At 52.4% G+C, this 22,687-nt stretch overlaps 1 protein-coding gene across 1 annotated transcript in view; it reads left to right on the forward strand.

Annotated features, from left to right (window-relative positions):
* Positions 1–22,687, forward strand: part of ZZEF1 (zinc finger ZZ-type and EF-hand domain containing 1) — a 1,733,356-nt gene that overhangs the window by 1,480,938 nt on the left and 229,731 nt on the right. The window contains exon 51 of the mRNA XM_086954803.1: positions 8,098–8,196. Within this exon, the coding sequence (XP_086810929.1) occupies positions 8,098–8,196 (99 nt within the window). The remainder of the gene's footprint in view (positions 1–8,097; positions 8,197–22,687) is intronic.

Here is a 22,687-nt window from a genome sequence, read left to right on the forward strand (position 1 = left end):
TGTGGGCTGCTGAATTCATATCTGTGCATAGATCGCATAGATCGCCGCCAAGTGTTGGGTCCCGATGATTGCACATTGTTGTCCTGGAAGAGTCTTCGAAGTATCACGAGATAGGTGGCTCCTTCCCCGGATAAAAGTGCACATGGGCATCCTCTCCATCCTCAGATTGTTTTTTTCCGCCATTGGGTTCGGATGTACTTTTCTTTACTCAAGTTCGGAAACTTTCTAAAGGCAAAAGGCCTTCGGGTCGTCGGTATTGTTTTTTCGATCGGTGCCGAGTTCTTTGTTCCAGTTCTTTTTGAGCAGGACATCGAAGAGAGCCGCGTGGCCTTTTCGACAACAGAGGCCCGATCGCCGGTGGAACGGAGCCCGTTCAAACGATGCCCCCTTTGTAACTCTAAGTACCCGCACATCGATGTACACCTGGTGTGCAACAAGTGCTTATCACCAGAGCACAATGAGGACAACTGTCTAGCTTGTGCTCGATTCAGGTCGAAGAAGACGCTTCGGCTCCGACGCGCCGCAAGGCAAACGATGAAGAAGCCAGCGCCCGACCCGGTGAATATCTTCGATGAAGAAGATGATGAGGTCGTCGAGACTGAGAATCCAGAACAGCAGTCGGATCCAGGTTCGGAGCATGACTCCAACTATTATGAAGACGACGAAGAGAATGTCGAGGATGAAAACGTCGCCGAGGTAAGGGACGACGTATCCCCCATCGCAGCCGTCGATGACGACTCGAGCGATGAACCAGGCCCAACAGTGGGTACTGGGCTCGAAACAGACATTGAAAGACTTCCAAGGACTCAGGTCGAGGCATCGCCAGAGGGCCTTAGCCAAGATCATGTTGAACATTCTATAGCCCCGCATCTTGGCCCGGCTAAGAATATATCACACGAGACATCGATCGAACTACCTAAAGCGAAACCGAAAGCCATCGAGTCGAAAACGAAACCGAAACTACTGAAGACAGTCTTCGGATCGAAGAGTTCGAACCCATCGGATCCGACTAAGAAAAAGAGTGTCGACGTCCCCGCGGGGTCGAAACTAAAGGGTGTCGAACCGAAGATCGGTGCGCTGAAGTCCATCACTAAAGTCAAGCACGTCGAACCGTCAAGATCGACGTCGACGGACAGCAACACAAACAAGGGACTCAAGTCTCGGAAGGTTCTCGATCCGAAGCAACGAGTCGACAGGCCCCAGCTCGTCAAAGGCCTCGAGACGAAATCAAAAAGCACCTCGAAGGAGCACGTCGAATCGAGGCAGAAGAGTGCGCCTCCAACGCAACAAGCACCAAAGTCGATGCAAGGCCGAAAACATATTGGCGAAAAGGCAAAGTTGGTCGGACCTATATCGACGCCGGCCCCGAAAAAGGTCAGTCTGTCTAAAGACACTATGCCACCGATAAAATTCGGACAGCCCCCGACTGCACGCCCTAAGGCGCTCTATCCAAAAACCGGGGTCGAAACACCCAAGAAGGTGTCGATGGGAAAGAAGAGTCTTCCTCTAGAAGAGGACATTGTGTACCAAGAGCCCTCCTATGATGAGCAGTTGAAACTACATATCGACTCCGAATCTGGCAGACTTACTATTTATCAAAGGAAGATCAGGTCAGAAAATCCTCTTGAATCATATAAAATTCCACTCAAAAAGAAAAGGGATTCTTCCACATCACCTGTCCTTTTTGAGGCTGTAAGGTACCATGACCAGGACACTTCTGCATACTCACCCACATGCACTAATGAGGATATGGGGTATGACTATGATGAACAATATAATTACCCTGCGGACACGGATCAGGATGACCAGACTCCAGCCTGGACAGACCCTGTTGACCCGGGGGAGTCACAGACTATTCCTGACACTCCTTCTTATCCTGTCAAAACTTCGCCAACAGAAGATACAGCTGCGTTTAACGCATTAATAGAAAGGGCAGCACAGAATCATGATGTAGAAATGCATGCTGACCCAATTGAAGAGGACTTCCTGTTTGACTCTTTCTCCACTTCAGAGAAATCAGTCAAGACATTGCCAATGTTTAAAGGTGTCCTTAAACACGCAGGAGACATTTTCAAGGAAACCACAAGAGCAAGGGTTGTTAACCCCAGAATTGAAAGAAAATACAGACCGGCGCCTGTGGACCCTACATATATTAAGGGACAGCTGCCATTGGACTTGTGGTGGTATCAAATGCTCGTAAGCGTGCCAACTCACAGACTACTGGTGATGCTCCTCCTCCAGACAAGGAGTCTAAGATATTAGAAGCTTCTGGGAAAAGGGTAGCTGCTCAAGCAGCTAATATCTGGAGAATTTCTAATACACAGGCCCTATTAGCCAGATACAATAGGGCGCATTATGACACACTAGAGCAACTGCTACAACATTTGCCTGATGTCTATAAGGAGGGAGCAGAAACACTAATACAAGAGGGAAAACTCATATCCAACGCATCCATTAAGTGTGCGCTAGACGCAGCAGACACCGCAGCCAGGGCCATCAACACAAGTGTCATGCTCAGGAGACATGCTTGGTTGCGTATCTCTGGGTTCAAACCTGAGATTCAAACCACATTATTAAATCAGCCTGTGAACCCTGATTTTCTATTTGGACCTGATGTGGACACAATCTTAGAGAAGTTAAAAAAGACACAGAGACAGCCAAGTCTATGGGTGCCTTGCAGTCACAACAATTCAGAGGAGGCTCCTTTCGTCGCTCCGGTAACAGAGGAGCTACACAAGGCCAGGCATCCCAGCAGACTCTATACAATAAAAGGAGCACACAGACCACCTATAATAAGAACAGTAGAGGTGGATACCGTGGCAACAGCAGCAAGGGCAGAGGACGGGGGAATAACAACACCAGATCCTCCGCCAATACTAAACAGTGACACCTTGTCACTGCCCTGGACCATATAACACCGGTCGGGGGACGATTACAACAGTTCCTGCCAGTCTGGGAAAGTGCCACAGACAGGTGGGTGAGACAACTTATTTAGTGCGGCTATTGTCTAGAGCTAACCTCCACTCCACCCAACATACCCCCAAAACACCGTCCTATGTCCGCAGAGCACATACACTTATTGCAGCGAGAAGTCCTCAGCATACTGCAAAAAGGGGCCATAGAACTCGTCCCTATACAGCAACAGGGTACAGGGGTGTACTTGCTGTACTTCTTAATCCCCAAAAAGGACGGGTCTCTCAGGCCAATACTGGACCTCAGGCCCCTAAACCATTAAATCTTGTCAGAACATTTTCACATGCTCACTTTACAGCAGGTTCTACCATTGCTCAGTCAGGGAGATTTCCTCGCAACACTAGACCTAAAGGACGCATATTTCCACATACCGATACATCCAGCACACAAGTATCTCAAGTTTACCTTACAGAATCAGCACTACCAGTTCAAGGTCCTGCCTTTTGGGGTGACAACAGCCCCCAGGGTGTTTACCAAGTGCCTTGCGACAGTAGCTGCGCACCTACGGAGAAACCATATTCACGTCTACCCCTATCTGGACGACTGGCTTTTCCAAGCAAAGTCAGCCCAGCAATGTGCCAGCCACATGTCCCGCACTATTCACCTCCTACACAGCCTCGGATTCTCATTAAACTACACAAAGTCTCATCTCCAACCCGCCCACGTACAACAGTACCTGGGGGCGACAATAGACACTCTGGCAGCAAAGGCACAGCCAAACTCAGCAAGAATCAACAGCATTCAATTGCTGATTCAGAGATTCAGACCCCAACACTCGCTCCCAGCACGGGTGTTTATGCAGCTGATAGGCATGATGGCCTCCTATATCTTCATAGTCCCTCACACGAGACTACACATGCGTCCGCTTCAGGAGTGCTTAGCACGGCAGTGGAACCAGGCTCAAGGACAATTAAAAGACCTAGTGTTGGTGACCGGTCGTGCATACAACTCTCTGCATTGGTGGAACCCACAAAACCTTTGCAGGGGACGACCGTTCCAAGAGCCTGTACCACAAATAGTGCTTACGACGGACGATTCTCTCCTGGGATGGGGAGCGCATGTTCTCCATTACACAGTGCAGGGACTATGGACAACACAGCAAAAGAAGATGCACATCAACCTGCTGAAACTGATGGCAATCTTTATGGCGATGAAGGCATTCAAGGTACATTTGTGCAGCAAAGTCGTGTTGATCCGGACGGACAACATGACTGCCATGTACTACATACATAAGCAGGGAGGGACACACACTCCACAGTTGTCACATCTAGCGCAAAGCATGTGGAACATATTCCTCATGGCAGAACACCTCCCAGGCAGGGACAACCAGATGGCGGATCTGCTCAGCAGACACAGCCACCAGATGCACGAGTGCGAGATACATTCCTCAGAGCTTCAACCGTACTTCCAGCAGTGGGTTCACCCAGATATAGACCTGTTCGCCACAAGGGAAAACGCAAAATGCCAAAGCTTCGCCGCCAGGTTTCCACATCCGCAGTCTCAGGGCAATGCGATATGGATGAGGCAGGTTTGCGTACGCTTTTCCCCCAGCCCCGCTCATACCACTAGTGGTGGCACGCAAACTGCGACAACACTCAATGACACTCATCCTAGTTGCTCCAACGTGGGCGAGGCAACCATGGTACACCACGTTCCTAGAACTTTTCGTGGTGCCTCATCGAAGGCTGCGATTAACACCCAGTCTTTTAACGCAGAGCCATGGCAACATTCAGCACCCAGATCCGCAACAGTTGAACCTTGGGATCTGGCTCCTGAAGACATAGAGTTTGGTTACCTGAACTTGCCTCCTGACTGTATGAATATTATCAAAGAGACAAGAAGACCTACAACCAGAGCATGCTATGCGGCAAAGTGGAAACGATTTGTCATCTATTGTAACAATAATGACATAAATCCGCTAGATGCATCAACTCAAAACATCATATGTTACCTGTTACATTTACACAGATGCAATCTAGCCTACAGTTCCATATGTATACATTTAGCTGCGGTGGCAGCTTATCTTCAGAACAGGCAGCACCTTTCACTCTTCAGAGTACCTGCTATTAAGGCTTTCATGGAGGGACTCAAGCGAGCGATTCCTCCAAGACACCCACCTTCACCTGTCTGGAACCTGAACGTGGTTCTAACCAGACTGATGGGACCACCTTTTGAACCTCTACACTCGTGTGAGATACAATTTCTAACGTGGAAAGTGGCTTTTTTAGTGGCAATTACATCACTTAGAAGAGTTAGTGAGCTGCAAGCCCTAACTAGTCAGGAGCCATTCATACAAATACACGCAAATAGGGTAGTGCTACGTACAAACCCAAAATTTATGCCAAAGGTGGTATCCCAGTTTCACATCAATCAAACTATAGAACTGCCAGTGTTCTTCCCAAATCCAGATTCAGTGGCAGAAAGAGCTCTACATACTCTAGACGTTAAAAGAGCTCTCCTGTACTATATAGACAGGACAAAACTTTTCAGGAAAACTAAGCAACTGTTTGTTGCCTTTTCACCACAGCACAAAGGCAACCCCATTTCAAAATCAGGTATAGCCAGATGGATTGTTAAGTGCATACAAATTTGTTATCAGAAAGCTAAACGCACATTAACAGTTCCCCCAAGAGCGCATTCAACACTCAAGTTAGGGGCATCCATGGCTTTCCTGGGAAACATTCCTCATATGTAGAGCAGCCACATGGACTACCATACATACATTTACCACTGCGTAGATGTACACTCCAAACAGCAAGCAGCTGTAGGACAGGCTGTACTCAAGACTCTTTTTCAGACTGCTGCAGCTGGCAGGGGCAACCACCGCTAAGGGGGAAACTGCTATACATTCTATGCACAGATATGAATTCAGCAGCCCACATGCCTCAAACGGAATATGCTACTTCCCAGTATGCATCTGTTCTTGGCATGTAGGGCTGCTGACATTCATATCGCCCTCTCTCCTCCCCGGTGCCTGTCGCAGCTGTAGCACTCAGAATTAATCTCTAGCATGGACATCATTTACTGTATCATACTCCATCCCTGCCACAATGGCGAAAAACCTTCTGAGGATGGAGAGGATGCCCTTGCGCACTGTAGTCCGGGGGAGGAGCCACCTATCTCGTGATACTTTGAAGACTCTTCCAGGACAACAATGTGCAATCATCTGGACCCAACACTAGGCGGCGATCTATGCACAGATATGAATGTCAGCTGCCCTACATGCCAAGAACAGATGCATACTGGTAAGTAGCATATTCCTTATTTGTAATCTGTCCAATATCTTTGCCATGCATCACCATATTTGCGTAAGTTAACGTAGGATGCAATTTTGCATTGAGGACCGCGAGCAATAGCTGAACGGAGGGTCCTTTCAGTTTTATTTATAAGTGCGCAAAAAGCATGTATTAAGGTACTATTTTTTTCTAGCCATATATCGCTCGTGTGACTGAAAAGTTAAAGTTCTTATCAAAGTAGAAGCCTAAATAGTTGTAGTTGCTGACGTCTTCTCTAAGGTTGCATTAGTTTGATTGTCAAAGGGACATTGGTTTTATTACCTTTTGACATGGTTTTTGTCTTTGTGATATTGATTTCCAATTTGTTGATTTTTGTGAGTACTGCAGTGTTTTTGATTAATCTTAGAAGTCCCACCTCTGTGTGGCTCAGCAACACAATATCATCAGCATATGGCAGATGAGAATATGGTTAGTGGACCTAATCTTAGAGCGTGCAAGTTTACTCGTTCCAGGTGGGTGGATAAATCAGCCATAAAAAGATTACACAAGCGTAGAGCAAGCACACACCCTTGCTTGAGACCCTTTGCAGTTGGTATTCTTCTGGATATTTTTGTGCCATCTGCCACCTTAATTTGGATATGTGTCCATATATAACGTTTCAATTGCTCTCAAAGTTTTTTCTTGAATGCACCATCGTCTTAGTTTTGCCCATAAGAGTGATCGGTCCACCCGATCGAAAGGCGCTTTCCGGTAGATAAAGCAGAGTAGGAGGTTTTTCTTTAAACGTTTGCACTTCCCCGCAATATGACAGTTAAATGGCTATATAAGTACAAAATGGAAGAGTACTGAAACCAAACTAGACAAGTATACCAGCTGATAAACAGATTAAATTGGTTTACAAGTATAACTGTAGTCCTCAATTAAAATACATAGCAGCATGACATACAGAAGGCCGTTATAAACGTATTTAATTATTCACATGCTGAAAAGAGAACTTTATAAAAAGTAGTTTCAAATGGGCACAATCAGGTATGTTGTGAAATAGAATCCATAAGATAAACAAAGGTCACCCCAGAAGGAATGTACAAAAGCATTTGCAGACGACCGGAGCTGATAAAGATGGAAAGTGCCTTGTGCATGAAACGCTGGTAGAAAGCATCATGCTATCACATTAAGATCTACATATAAAGGCAACACTTAAGTAGTAATTATGTGAAAAGAAATACTCTGGGCACTGAAGGGAAACTACCTTGTGTGTGGATGTGCTTATTGTGAAGCAAAATGCAGTCACTCAAAGTGAATTTATCCAGTGGCTGAAGTAGTCTGGCTCACCGCCAGATGCATGCTGTAGTGGTTGGATCCAATATGTGAATGACACAACAACATACCAATGGATGAAGAGAAAGCCGTTTAAGTAAGCATGTTATACATATACATTATATATAAAAAAAATCGAAAATCACACGGTCTTAGCTAATTCTAGACCTACCTTAACTCTAGTTAATTGGACTTTTGGAACACCTGTGGGCGGAAGGAAGAATGTTTTCAGAAGAAAACTATTACTGACGATAAGTAAAACAAATTTAATATTGTGTTTCTTGTGTCTCACCCATTCTGATGAGCTAGCCAAGAAGAAAATCAATGCATGTGTAATGGAGACAGCAGTATATATGTTTTCCATTCACTGTATATATTCACAATTTGAAGTTAGTAGCGCATGGTGTGACTATTATGCAAATGTCGTAGTGGACTGCAGTGCAATATTCATATGAGGGTTGTGTTTTTGTACTTTCTCCAGTTACTGTCATTAATATAAAATGTTTTAATTATGAAGTATTTGTCATTCTGTATTCAATTTTAATATTTTTTTGTCATGTCATTGATACAGGTGACACCTTGTATTATCGCTTTACTTCCGATATCAGCAACACTGAATGGGGATACAAGTTTACTGTGACTGCTGGTCATCGGGGAAGGTTTCAGACAGGCATGTACCCTTCCAATATGCCTTTAAACATGTTTCTGATATTTCAGTCTATAATTGTATCAGTGGAAGAAATTTGAATATCTAGTTAAAAAGCGCAGTATGTAATATATACGACTTAGGAAAAAATGCACCTGGATAGTAGTTTCCTGTAGCTGCTCAGCTCCACCTAGACTTGAATCTTAACAGTCAAGTATGCTATTGATCCTACTTTAGAAATTTGCTTGGTACCCTAACAACCTGCTTAATATGTATAAATATTAAGTATTACGTAGAACAGCACGTCCTAGTTTCGTTGTTTCTTAATGAAACTTCAGAAAAGTACTGAAGTTCGATGATTTTTTCAAGGTGTTGTGCTGCTATTATTGCATAAGTAACAAAATGTGCTAGATAACCTTTCTGGATGGAACCTTGAATTATGTAGTTCAGATAAAGTACTTTACTATATCCTTTCTTATGAATGCTGTCCCAGATTTTTCCTTGCTCTAAAATAAGTTCAGAGTTGGTGATTTTTTACTAATATGCTCAGTGCGCAAAATAGCAGAGATGTAAGGTTTCGTACACAGTAAGTTCATCTTCTAAAATCATGTGTTGCAGAAAGCCTTTATGTAACATGCAGCAAGATTCAGTAATTGTGTTCTTATCTTTTACTTTTACTTTACTTGACAGCTCACAGAACGGTTTCCGACCACGGTATAGTACCGAGTCGGCCCTGTTAGCTGTGGTAGAGCATCTCAAGTCTGCGCTAGATGTCTGCAGCACATCTGCCTTGGTGCTGCTGGATCTAAGCGCGGCATTTGACACAGTCTCACATGAAATCCTGCTCCTCCGGCTGGAGGAGATAGGAATTGGAAATACTGCATTGGCTTGGCTCTCCTCCTTCTTGTCTGATCGGACTTTTCAGGTGACATCCCCCCCTTTTTCCTCTAACGTCCATCCGCTTCGTTGTGGGGTCCCCCAGGGCTCCACACTGAGCCCTACGCTCTTTAACATTTATGTGAGCCCCCTGGCCAAGATGGCCAAGGCAAGAGGAATTTCCCTGGTGTCATACGCCGACGACTCCCAGCTGGTGATCGCTCTATCCAAAAATCCCACTCAGGACAAACAAAAATTCAGACAGGATATCTCTGCCATTGTAGAATGGATGACAGCCAATTGTTTGCAATTGAACTCCACCAAATCTGAAATCCTTCTGGTTGGCAGAGACTCATCTATGGACCAATGAATGGTGGCCTTCGGCACTGGGTAGCCCCTCTAACCCTAAACCCATGGTAAAAAACTTGGGCTTCATACAGGATAAAGACCTGAATCGTGTAATATATGCTAAATCAGTGGCTGGGAAATGCTTTGGGACACTACGTGGCTTGAGACCAATTCTGAGATTTTTCGATGCCCAAACACGCCAGTTGATTTTCCAAGCTTCTATCCTGGCCCACTGGACTACTGCAATGTGCTCTTCCTCGGTTCCAATAAGTCTCTGATTAAGAGATTGCAGCGGGTCCAGAATGCGGCAGCACGCGCCATTTTTGCCCTCCCGAAATTCAGCCATGCCTCTAACCTTCTCCATTGTCTTCACTGGCTGCCTATCAAACAGCGGGTTCGTTTTAAGACGCTCTGTACCACGCACAAGATGCTGACAGGAATAGCCCCAGTCATTCTTAATGATCTGTGCACCTTGTACACTCCATCGCGCGCGCTGCGGTTGGCAAACCAGTGCCTTCCTCGCACTCCTCGTATACGTAAAGCAAGATCTGGCAGCCGATCTTTTAGACGCTTGGCACCCGCTCTTTGGAACTCTCTTCCTCTTCACATTTGCGCCGAACCGGACCACATGATCTTTAGATGTCATGTGAAAACCTGCTCTTTTCTCAGATCTAACTCCTGACCTAACACCTGTTCTCGCTCTCCACCTTGTCTTGACCCAGCGCTGGGACGCCTTGTTGCCGAGGCAGCCATGCGCTCTATTAGTATTTTAATCTAATGTAATCTAACTTACACAGCATGCTGTTCATTTACAAAGCCATCAACACCAGCAGCCCGCTTATCTTGCGGGCATGCTCACTATCACTAGAAGTTCTCATCACACCCCCAGGTACTACATGATCAGACTCCGGTCTAAAGAGTGATATAGTGAAATAAACAAGGAGGCAGGCCTTTACTACCCATACTCCCAGGATAAGGAGCTCTGGGCATATGTATCAAAGGATACATTTGCGATTCTCAAATAGCGATTTTTAGAGAATCGCTATAATTTTGCGAATCCTACATATTCCTTAATTGCGAATCGCAAATTGCGATTCGCAATTAAGGAATACCTCCCCATTCATTCCTAGGGGCATAGAGGCCCATTGGATTGAAAGGGAAGACATTCTCAATTTGCGATTCTTAATTAGAGAATCGCAAATTGAGAATTCAATTTCAAGGGTGCCAGGGTGTAAAAAAGTACACCCTGTTGCACCCCTGAAATGTGCATGTGGCACACATACATGCCAAAGGGCATGTATATGCGCCACATGGTACTTTAAAAAATGCAAACAAGTGCATTTTTCAAAGAAATCGCAAATTACTACCAACTTAAAGTTGGTGGTAATTTGCGATTTCTTAAGGAGAAATCGCACAACTTGGGTGCTTTTTACATCGCATTTAAGGAATCTCAATTTGCGATTCATTAAATGCTTTTGCAAAATAAGGGGCCAGATGTATCAAAGGGTTTTACCCATTCTGTGTCTATGGGAAAATGTGTTCCTACATATGGCCCATGGAATCACAAATTGTGCGATTTCCTATTTTGTGAGGGCCTTTTGATATGATACATCCAAAAGGCTTTTTCCCCGTTCGCAAACGGTCCGATTCTGAGAATCGACCTGTTTGCGAACGGGAAATGGGCTTCATACATATATATGCCCCTTTATCCCTGTATCAATAAGAACGGCCCCAGCGCTGCTCACATTTAGTAAAGAGTTGAAGACTCTTAAAGAACACTACATCACAATGCATTAACTGTCCTCAAGCCAGCTACCTCTCCTAACACTTGCTGACTTTATGCTTGTCTTTGACCCTGTACAGCGCTCCGCTGCCTTTTGGCTTGTGCTATAGAAATACTTCATACATACATGCGCACCCATGATCATTCATGCGCACCCATGATCATTCATGCACTGCACATTCTTATATGGACTCCATCACTCCGAAACCAAAAACCCTTAGTCATCCATTGCACACTTCTGTCGACCCTTTTCATGTGCTTTTTCAAGGTACTCAATCATTCAATCAATCAATCAGGATTTATAAACCACTGCTAATTACCCGATAGGGTATCCAGGTGCTTGCAGGTACCGGAGGCTTATTCGAAAACCCAAGTCATGAGGGCAATTCGGAATTCCAGAAGTGAAATGAAGGTCCGGTAGTGCGTGGGTCAGGCTGTTCCAGGTCTCAGCTGTGATTTGGGAAAAGGAGTGTCCTCCAATTCTGCTTCGGTAGATGCGAGGAGTATGGGCAAGTGAAAGGGAGGCAAAGCATAGTCTTTTTGATAGTTGGTGGAAGTTCAGACGGGGGTTAATGTATGCAGGTCCTTGGTCGTGTGTAGAGCCTTGTGTGCGTGGGTCAGCAGCTTGAATTGGCATAACTTCTGTACGGGGAGCCAGTGGAATTGCTTGAGGTGGGGTGTGATGTAGGTTAATCGGGGAAGACCGAGGATGAGTCTGGCTGCAGCGTTCTGTATGGTGTGAAGTCTCTGTAGGAGGTGTGCGGGGATTCTTATATAGAGGGCGTTGCTATAGTCAAGTTGGCTGGTAATGAGGCCCTGTGTCACAGTGCGTCTCATGTTTAGGGGTAGCCACTTGAAAATCCTGCATATCATGCACAGAGTAAGGAAGCAGGCGGAGGACATGGCGTTGATCTGTGATTTTATGGTGAGCTTTTTGTCAATGATAATTCCGAAGTTTCTGGCTTGGTCAGAGGGAGTGGTTTCAGGTCCTAGGTCTGATGGCCACCAGGAGTCATTCCATGTGTTGCCGCTGTTGGCAAAAATCAGTACTTCCATCATGTCTGTGTTCATCTGCAGGCACTTGTTCTTCATCCAGTCGTCTACGTTTGTCATGCATTTGTGGAAGTTAGTTCTGGTGGTGGTGGGGTCGTCCGTGAGTCAGAGGATGAGTTGGGTGTCATATGAGTAGGAAATTGTTGAGATCATTGGATCTGACAATGTTGGCCAGTGGGGCCATATATACGTTGAAGAGTGTGGGGCTGAAGAATGAGCCCTGGGGGACACTGTATATGATCCAGGGTTCAGGGGTGAGAGGAGGAAGGTGGATCCTCTGGGTTCTTCTGGTGAGGAAAGAAGTGATCTATATGAGCGCGTCCCCTTACATGCCAATGTGGTGGAGTCTATCTGAAAGAAACACGTTAGTGTTAGATTCCTTACCTTAGAATATCCCCAGGCGTCAGTCTGGATCCGGAAACTTTTGCGTAGCAGTACCCCCTGCGCGTCGGTAGGCGTCGTCTGCGTCGTGCGCCGTGATGACGTCGCTGGAGTATATAGACGCCGCCTCCGCGCGCTGACGTCAGTTCTTCTTTTTTCTGCGCCAGCAAGCGCAGATCCGAAGAGCAGTACTCCGGTCTTTTGACCAACTTTGTTCAACTCTATAACTCTTTTTGTGCCTGGTAGGATGCCCGGTTTTAAGAATTGTGACGGGTGTGACCGCACGATGTCGGTCACGGACCATCACCGACTCTGTCTCCGGTGCCTGGGCCCCGACCACGACGTGGACGCCTGCGTCGACTGCCGGGCCCTCACTAACAAGGCTAGACGGGAGCGGTCCCGCAAGCTGCTTGAGCTCCGGGTGTCGGCCCCGCGTCAGGAGAGGTCTCGGTCCGGCCGGAGGTCCAGGGAGCGTTCGAGGGAGCGGTCGCGGAGCCGCGCCGAGCGCTCCGGAAGTCGACATCACTCGTCGGGTTCATCAGGTAAGAAACACAAGAAGTCGGGGCGTCGTCATCGTACCCCCGACTCCCCCCGACGCTCGCGTCGCGACGCGGCCGGGGGTTCGGGTGACCCCAACTCCGCGGCTCCGCGTGAGTCGCCGGCGCGGCCTGCCCCATACCCTCCGGTCCCTGGGCACGGTGCGACGCCTGAGGAGATTGAGGCGTTCCTCATGGCCATGAGGGCGCTCAGTTCTCCGACGGGGCCTACGGCGCCTTCGGGCCCAGTGCTACCGTCCGGAGGCCCTGGCTGGTCGGGTGTCCCTGGCTCGACGCCATCGGGTGCTCCGGGCCCGGTGCCGCCGACGGCTCCGACCCCGGCGCCGCAAGGGCCTTCGGGGTCGGCGCCGGCTGGCCTGCCGGCTGGTTCGGCGCCGATTCCATCGGGGTTGCCCCCGACGCCGCCCCCGCGCGGCGCCGGTTCTCCTGTGCCAGCTTCGGCCGGCGCCGGGGGTCCGGCGCCAGCTCCGGGCGGCGCCGTCCCCATGCCCTCCCCGAATCCGGACGCGGAGTCGGACCGGCGTCGATCGACGCCGGGTTCGACGCCGATGGGGCCTGTGAACCCCGAGGAGCCGGTCTACATCATTGACTCCGAGTATGGAGAAGATGAAGAGTACGGGGAAGGTTGGGAGGGGTCTGAGGACCCTCTGTCACGCGAGTGCCAGTATGACCCGGACTGGACAGGTGATTTGGGGGATGCCAGTGGTCTGGACGATTCTCCTAACCCTGGTTTTGTCTCTCCTCCTTCTGTGGAGTCGGTGGAGGGAGCTGCATACTCAGTGGTGCTGATGAGGGCTGCCAATGCCTTACACCTTGAGCTCCCCGTCGCGGCCGTGAGGCCTAACATCCTCACTGAGGTCTTCAAACCGCAGTCATGCCCACAGGAGCCTCTGCTGCCGTTTAACGAAGCCTTATCGGACGTTCTGTTGGGCACGTGGTCCAGGCCCGCTTCAGGTTCGCCTGTTGATCGGAACGTGGCCAGGCGCCACCGTCCATGTCCGGACGACCCCAAATTCCTGTCCGCCCATCCCACTCCCGAGAGTCTGGTGATCCAGGCCTCTACCTCCCAGTCCGCATTCCCGTCGGCCCCGCCCGATCGGGAATCCAAGAGGTACGACCAATATGGCAAGAAGGTCTTCTCGTCCCTGAGTCTGGGACTGCGGTCTTGCAACACCGCATGCCTCTTGGGCCGCTACACCCACTCTGTGTGGGACACGGTCGCGGAAGTGCTGCCAGAATGCCCCATGGAGGTGCGGGCGAAGCTCGGCAAGGCTGTGGCTGAGGGCCGAGACGCAGCTAAATATTCAATACGGTGTGGTCTTGATACGACCGACTCGCTGGGCAGAGCTATGTCAATGACGGTGGCGATTCGTCGCCACGCCTGGCTGAGATCCGCCAACTTTTCGGCCGATGTCCAAAATGCCCTGATGGACATGCCGTTCGATGGCTGTCGCCTCTTTGGTGACAAGGCGGACCACGCGCTGGAACGCTTCAAGGACTCCAGGGTCACGGCCAAGTCCTTGGGTCTCTCGACCCAGCGCCAGCAAACGGGTTCGTTTCGCTCCTTTCGTGGCCAAGGAAGGGGCGTCCCCACACGTGCTGCCAGCCACGCACCGCAACAATCCTTTCAACGCGGTGGCGGCCGTGGAAACCGCCGTGGCGGCGGTCGGGGTCAACGGCGGGGTCAGACCACACCTCCCCCCGCAGCATCTGCCTCCAAATCCTCCTAGTCCGTGCTTTCGGCCCCATGTGACGCCAGTGGGTGGCAGGGTTCGCCATCACCACGCTCACTGGCGCACAATCACGTCGGACAGGTGGGTGCTGCAACTCGTCCGAAGGGGCTACTCCCTCCCCTTCGAGACCACTCCTCCAGCCATGCCACCGCAGAACCACCGTGTGTCGGGGGACCACTTGACACTTCTGCAGGAGGAAGTTACGGCCCTCTTGGCCAAGGGGGCCATCGAGCGCGTTCCTGGGCCAGAAGTAGGGCGTGGTTGCTATTCCCACTACTTTCTGGTGCCCAAGAAGGACAAGGGGGGCCTACGTCCTATCTTGGATCTAAGGAACGTCAACGGCTTCCTCCGGAAGGAGAAGTTCAAGATGTTGACGTTAGCTCAGGTCTTGGCTGCTCTAGACCCACAAGACTGGATGGTAGCGTTGGACTTGCAGGACGCCTATTTTCACATCCCCGTCCTGCCGGCCCACCGGCGTTACCTGCGGTTCACGGTAGGCCAGGAGCACTTTCAGTTTATCGTGCTTCCCTTTGGCCTTACCAGCGCCCCACGGGTGTTCACAAAAGTGATGGCGGTGGTCGCAGCCCATCTGCGCAGGTTGGGGGTTTCAGTCTTCCCCTACCTAGACGACTGGTTGTTGAAGGCGGGCTCGCCCCAGACAGTCGTCCACCACCTTCAGATGACGGCGGACCTCTTGCACGACCTGGGGTTCTCCATCAATGTGCCGAAATCACACCTGTGTCCCTCTCAAAAGCTCCTTTTCATCGGAGCGGTTCTGGACTCGGCGCAGTTTCGGGTTTATCCTCCGGAACGGCGGGTCCGGGATATACAGGCTTTGATTCCCATCTTTCAGCCGCTATCCCGGGTTTCGGTCAGGTTGACGCTGCGGCTGCTGGGACTGATGGCTTCCTGCATCCTTCTGGTGCATCACGCCCGGTGGCGGATGCGGGCTCTGCAGTGGGACCTGAAGTTTCAGTGGGCCCAGCATCAGGGCAACTTGTCCGACCACGTCTTGATCTCGGAGGGCACTGCGGAACAACTGCAGTGGTGGCTTACGGACCGCGATTGGGTCAGAGGCAGATCCCTCTCCCTTCCCCAACCGGAGCACGTTGTCGTGACGGACGCGTCCCTCCAGGGCTGGGGTGGCCACTTGGGAGAGGCAGAGATCAGAGGCATCTGGTCTCCGGCGGAGTCCCGGCTCCATATCAACCTGTTGGAGCTGCGGGCGATTCGTCTAGCACTGAAGGCATTCCTCCCCTTTGTCAACGGGAGTGTAGTGCAGGTGTTCACCGACAACACCACCGCCATGTGGTACTGCAACAAACAGGGCGGAGTGGGGTCGTGGACCCTTTGCCAGGAGGCTCTGCGCCTCTGGCAGTGGCTGGAACGTCAGGGCGTGACCTTGACGGTTCAACACCTGGCAGGCTCTCTGAACGCCAGGGCGGACGAACTCAGCCGTCGGTGCTCGATGGATCACGAATGGCGTCTGAACTCGGACGTGGCGCAAGGCATCTTTCTGCGATGGGGAGAGCCTTGGTTAGATCTATTCGCCACAGAAGAGAACGCGCAATGTCATCAGTTCTGCGCGTTGGAGTTTCCAAGACGGCACTCGCACGGCGACGCCTTTCGGCGCGAGTTGAGTTGCGGTCTGTTATACGCCTTTCCGCCTATACCACTTCTGCCCAGAGTGCTGAAGAAGATCAGGCGTGACCGGGCCCAAGTTATCCTTGTGGCTCCGGACTGGGCTCGAAGGTACTGGTATCCCGAGCTACTCAGCATGTCAGTCGGTCCCCCGATCCGCCTGCCCCTTCAGGAGGACCTTCTGTCGCAGCAGCAGGGGATGGTCCTCCACCCGAACCTGTCCAGTCTCCACCTCCATGCTTGGAGATTGAGCAGCGGCAGTTGAGGCCATTTGACTTGCCTCCTGAAGTCTGTGATGTAATTCTGGCAGCCAGGCGTCCCTCCACAAAGTCGGTATACGCCTGTCGGTGGAACAGATTTGTGGCATGGTGCACAGCAAAGGCTGTGGATCCTCTTTCTGCCCCTCTTTCAGAGGTTCTTCTGTTTCTTCTTTCTCTTGCCCAGCAGGGCTCTGCTCTGGGCACTATCAAGGGCTACCTTTCTGCCCTTTCAGCCTTTCTAAGGCTTCCTGATCAGCCTTCTTTGTTCAAGTCCCCGATTGTAACGAGATTCTTGAAGGGCATCACACACATGTATCCACCTGTTCCGTTTGTGATGCCTCAGTGGGACTTGAACCTGGTTCTTACCTTTCTGATGTGTGCTCCCTTTGAGCCCCTTCATTCTTGCCCTCTTCGTCTCCTGACTTTGAAGACGGCTTTCCTGGTTGCCATCACCTCTGCCAGGAGAGTGAGTGAGCTCCAGGCTCTTTCTGTCCAACCTCCTTTCCTGTCCATTCATCCTGACAAGGTGGTTCTGAGGACTAGACCTTCTTTCCTGCCCAAAGTAGTTTCTGCTTTTCACATCGGGCAGTCCATCACCCTCCCTTCCTTCTTCCCGCCTCCGCATCCTTCAAAGGATGAAGAGCGGCTCCATCGTCTGGACCCAAAACGTGCGCTTTCATTTTATATGGATCGCACACGCCAGTTCCGGGTGGATGACCAACTGTTTGTTGGATACGTGGGTGCGAAGAAGGGACGGCCGGTGTGTAAACGAACCATCTCTCGGTGGGTCGTTCTGTGCATCAAAGCGTGCTACTCTTTGGCTCGGAAGGAGCCTCCTGTTGGGCTGCGGGCCCATTCCACTCGGGCCACGGCGGCTACTACTGCCCTGGGCCGGGGAGTCCCTTTGCAGGACATTTGCCAGGCGGCTACGTGGGCCTCGCTGCACACCTTTGCGAGGCACTACTGCCTGGACAGTCAAGTCCGGAGGGATGGCTTCTTTGGCCGTTCTGTCCTCCAGGACTTTCTGGTGTAGGAATGTATTGGTTCGCAGACCCACCACCGGGGTTGGTATTGCTGGGGTATCTATTCTAAGGTAAGGAATCTAACACTAACGTGTTTCTTTCAGATGAACAAGTTACTTACCTTCGGTAACGATATATCTGTAAGAAACATTAGTTAGTGTTAGATTCCTTACCGAACCCACCCATCCTCCCCGTTCTGCGAACTGATACCTAGGATCTGAAAGAGACACGTTAGTGATAGATTCCTTACCTTAGAATATCCCCAGGCGTCAGACTGGATCCGGAAACTTTTGCGTAGCAATACCCCTGCGCGCCGGTAGGCGTCGTCTGCGGCTCCGCGTCCGTCGTCGGCGTCGTGAGCGCCGGGATGACGTCGTCGGAGTACTTAGACGGCGCCCATGCGCGCTGACGTCAGTTCTTCTTTTTTCCGCGCCAGCTAGCGCAGATCCGGAAGAAGCTCTACCCCCAGTCACTTTTTGACTGAAAACTTTTTTGATCTTTTGATCTTCTCTTTAGTCGACTCTCGACTATCGGTGCCAGGGATGCCCGGGTTCAAGCCTTGTTCGAAGTGCGGCCGACTCATGTCGGTCACGGACCCCCATCGCCGGTGCCTGAAGTGCTTAGGCCTCGACCACGACGATCGATCCTGCTCCGACTGCCGGGCCCTGACGTCGAAGGCTAGGCGGGAGCGGTCCCGCAAGCGTCTCGAGCTGAGGCAGTCGGCCCCGCGCCGCTCCAGGTCCCGGTCCCGGTCCCACGGGAGGTCGAGGGACAGGTCGCGAGGTCGGAGTCATCGACGTTCCGGGAGTGGACACCGATCGTCTGGTTCCAAGTCCTCAGGTAAGAGGCATGAGAGGTCGGAGCGACACCATCGATCCTCCGACCCGCCCCGACGCTCGCACGATGCGGCCGGGGACTCGGGCGACACCGCCCACGCGGCTCCGCGGGAGTCGCAAGCGTCGCCGCCTGCCCCACACCTTCGGGTCCCTGGGCACGGCGCGTCGCAGGAGGAGGTCGAGAGGTACCTCATGGCCATGAGGGCCCTCCCTCCTCAGTCGGTTCCCGTGGCGCCTTCGGGCCGATCGGCTCCGTCTGGAGGTCCTTCCGGGTCGGGCGCTTCGGCCTCGACGACGTCGGCGACCTCGGTCCCGGCGCCGCTGGCGACTTCGGTCCCGGCGCCGCGCGACCTCGCTGGATCCGGCTCCGGATCCGGGACCTCGCCGGTCGACCTTACGACCTCGCCGGCGCCGTCCCTTCAGGTGTCGTCCCCGGCAGCCGATGTGGTTGCCGCCCCCAATGTTTCCTACGGTCCTACTCAGGAGTCGGAAGGGCGCCGCTGGGCGCCGATTCCGACGGCCTTTGGAGAGTTCTATCTCCACGAGGAGGCCCTGGCTGTTGATCCTGGTCTCCAGGAGCCAAGTGACGAGGAGCAGTGGGAGGGGTCCGAGGACCCTCTGGCACGTGATTGCCAGTCAAACCAGGACTGGACATATGAGCTTGGGGAGGCCAGTGGTATTGACACCTCGCCAGACACTGGATTTACGTCGCCCCCGACTGTGGCTTCGGAGGCGGGTTCTGCTTACAGCGCGAAGGCAGCTAAGGCCCTGAGCCTTCAGCTCCCCGTCGTGGCCGTGAGGACTAATCTCCTCACCGAGGTCCTCAAACCGCAGTCCGGCTCCGCGGAGCCCCTCCTGCCGTTCAATGAGGCCTTGTGTGACGTTCTTCTGGGCACTTGGTCCAAGCCCGCCACAGGCCCCCCTGTGGACAGGAACGTGGCCAGACGCTACCGCCCGGCACCGGGCGACCCATGCTTTTTGTCCACCCATCCCACCCCCGAGAGCCTGGTCATCCAGGCCTCTAACTCCCAAACCGCATTCCCGTCGGCCCCGCCCGACAGGGAATCCAAGAGATATGAACAGTTCGGGAAGAAGGTCTTCTCGTCTGTGAGCCTAGGGCTACGGTCTGTGAACACCAACTGTCTCTTGGGCCGCTACACCCACACTCTGTGGGACACGGTTGCGGAGGTGCTGCCACAATGCCCTGAGGAGGTCAGGGCTAAACTCAGCCAAACCCTTGCGGACGGCCGAGATGCGGCACGCTTTTCTATCCGGTGTGGGCTGGATACAACGGACTCACTGGGCAGGGCGATGGCAACGACGGTGGCGGTTCGACGCCACGCCTGGTTGAGGTCCGCCAACTTCTCGGCCGATGTCCAGGCCACCCTCCTGGACATGCTGTTTGATGGCCGTCGCCTCTTCGGCGACAAGGCAGACCATGCGCTGGAACGTTTCAAGGACTCCAGGGCCACGGCCAAGTCCTTGGGCCTTACGGCCCCACGCCAGCAATCGGGTGCCTTTCGCTCCTTTCGTGGCCACGGAAGGGGCGCCCCACCACGTACCGTCAGCCACGCGCCGCAGAATGTTCAGCAACGCGGTGGCGGACGTGGGAACCGCCGTGGCGGTGGTCGGGGCCAGCGGCGAGGCCAGTCCACACCTCCCTCAGCAGCCCCTGCCTCAAAACCTTCCTAGTCCGAGTTTTCAGGCCCATGTGACGCCTGTGGGAGGCAGGGTTCGCCATCACCTCTCCCACTGGCATACAGTCACTTCGGACAGGTGGGTGCTGCAGATTGTCCGAAGGGGCTTCTCCCTCCCCTTCGAGGCATCCCCTCCATCCATGCCACCTCAATACCACCGTGTGTCGGGGGATCACTTGCAACTTCTGCAAGAGGAGGTTTCGGCCCTCTTGGCCAAGAGGGCCATCGAGCGCGTTCCTGGGCCAGAAGTAGGACGTGGTTGTTACTCCCACTACTTTCTGGTACCCAAGAAGGGCAAAGGGGGCCTACGCCCTATCTTGGATCTGCGGAACGTCAACGGCTTCCTCCGGACGGAGAAGTTCAAGATGCTCACTTTGGCTCAGGTCCTGGCTGCCCTGGACCCAGGAGACTGGATGGTAGCGTTGGACTTGCAGAACGCCTATTTCCACATCCCCGTCCTGCCGGCCCACCGGCGTTACCTACGGTTCATGGTGGGCCAAGAGCACTTTCAGTTTACCGTGCTCCCCTTCGGCCTTGCCAGCGCCCCACGGGTGTTCACAAAGGTGATGGCGGTGGTCGCAGCCCATCTGCGCAGGCAGGGGGTATCAGTCTTCCCCTACCTCGACGACTGGTTGTTGAAGGCGGGCTCGCCCCAGACAGTCGTCAGCCACCTCCAGACTACGGCCGACCTCCTGCACTTGCTGGGGTTCTCCATCAATGTGCCGAAGTCACACCTGTGTCCCTCTCAAAAGCTCCTCTTCATCGGAGCGGTTCTCGACTCGGCGCAGTTTCGGGTTTACCCACCCGAACAGCGGGTTCGGGATATTCAGGCTCTGATTCCTGTCTTCAGACCGTTATCCCGGGTCTCGGTCAGGTTGACGCTGCGGCTTCTGGGGCTGATGGCCTCCTGCATCCTTCTGGTGCGTCACGCCAGGTGGCGGATGCGGGCTCTGCAGTGGGACCTGAAGTTTCAGTGGGCCCAGCATCAGGGCAACCTGTCCGATCATGTCCTGATCTCGGAGGGCACTGCGAAGCAGCTGCAGTGGTGGCTCACGGACCGCGACTGGGTCAGTGGCAGACCCCTCTCCCTACCCCAGCCGGAGCACGTAGTTGTGACGGACGCGTCCCTCCAGGGCTGGGGAGGCCACATGGGAGAGGCGGAGATCAGAGGCCTCTGGTCTCCGGCGGAGTCCCGGCTCCACATCAACCTTCTGGAGCTGAGGGCGATTCGTCTTGCACTGAAGGCATTCCTCCCCTCTGTCAGGGGGAGCGTAGTGCAAGTGTTCACCGACAACACCACCGCCATGTGGTACTGCAACAAACAGGGCGGTGTGGGGTCGTGGACCCTCTGCCAAGAGGCTCTGCGCCTCTGGCAGTGGCTGGAACATCAGGGCGTGTCCCTGGTGGTTCAACACCTGGCAGGCTCTCTGAATGCCAGGGCGGACGAACTCAGCCGCCGGTGCATGATGGATCACGAATGGCGTCTGAACTCGGACGTGGCGCAAGGTCTCTTTCGACAGTGGGGAGAGCCTTGGTTAGATCTATTCGCCACCGAAGAGAACGCGCAATGTCAGCAGTTCTGCGCGTTGGAATTTCCAAGGCGGCACTCGCTCGGAGACGCTTTTCGTCGCGAGTGGAGCTGCGGTCTGTTGTACGCCTTTCCGCCTATACCACTTCTGCCCAGAGTGCTGAAGAAGATCAGGCGCGACCGGGCCCAAGTTATCCTTGTGGCTCCGGACTGGGCACGAAGATACTGGTATCCCGAGCTACTCAGCATGTCAGTCGATCCCCCGATTCGTCTGCCTCTTCGGGAGGACCTTCTGTCGCAGCAGCAGGGGACGGTCCTGCACCCGAACCTGTCCAGTCTCCACCTACAAGCTTGGAGATTGAGCGGCGGCAGTTGAGGCCATTTGACTTGCCTCCCGAAGTCTGTGATATCATTCTGGCAGCCAGGCGTCCCTCCACAAAGTCGGTATACGCCTGCCGGTGGAACAGATTTGTGGCATGGTGCACAGCAAAGGCTGTGGATCCTCTCTCTGCACCCCTTTCGGAAGTGCTGCTCTTTCTTCTTTCCCTTGCCCAGCAGGGCTCTGCTCTGGGCACTCTTAAAGGGTACCTTTCTGCTCTATCAGCTTTCTTGAGGCTACCAGATCAGCCTTCTTTATTCAAGTCCCCTATTGTGAGTAGGTTTCTGAAGGGCATCACACACATGTTCCCTCCTGTTCCCTTCGTGATGCCCCAGTGGGACTTGAATCTGGTTCTCACCTATCTGATGTGTGCTCCCTTTGAGCCGCTTCATAACTGCCCTCTTCGTCTCCTTACTCTAAA

The sequence above is a fragment of the Lissotriton vulgaris genome, chromosome 2_1 (assembly GCF_964263255.1).
Source record: "Lissotriton vulgaris chromosome 2_1, aLisVul1.2, whole genome shotgun sequence".
Classification (NCBI taxonomy): Eukaryota; Metazoa; Chordata; class Amphibia; order Caudata; family Salamandridae; genus Lissotriton; species Lissotriton vulgaris.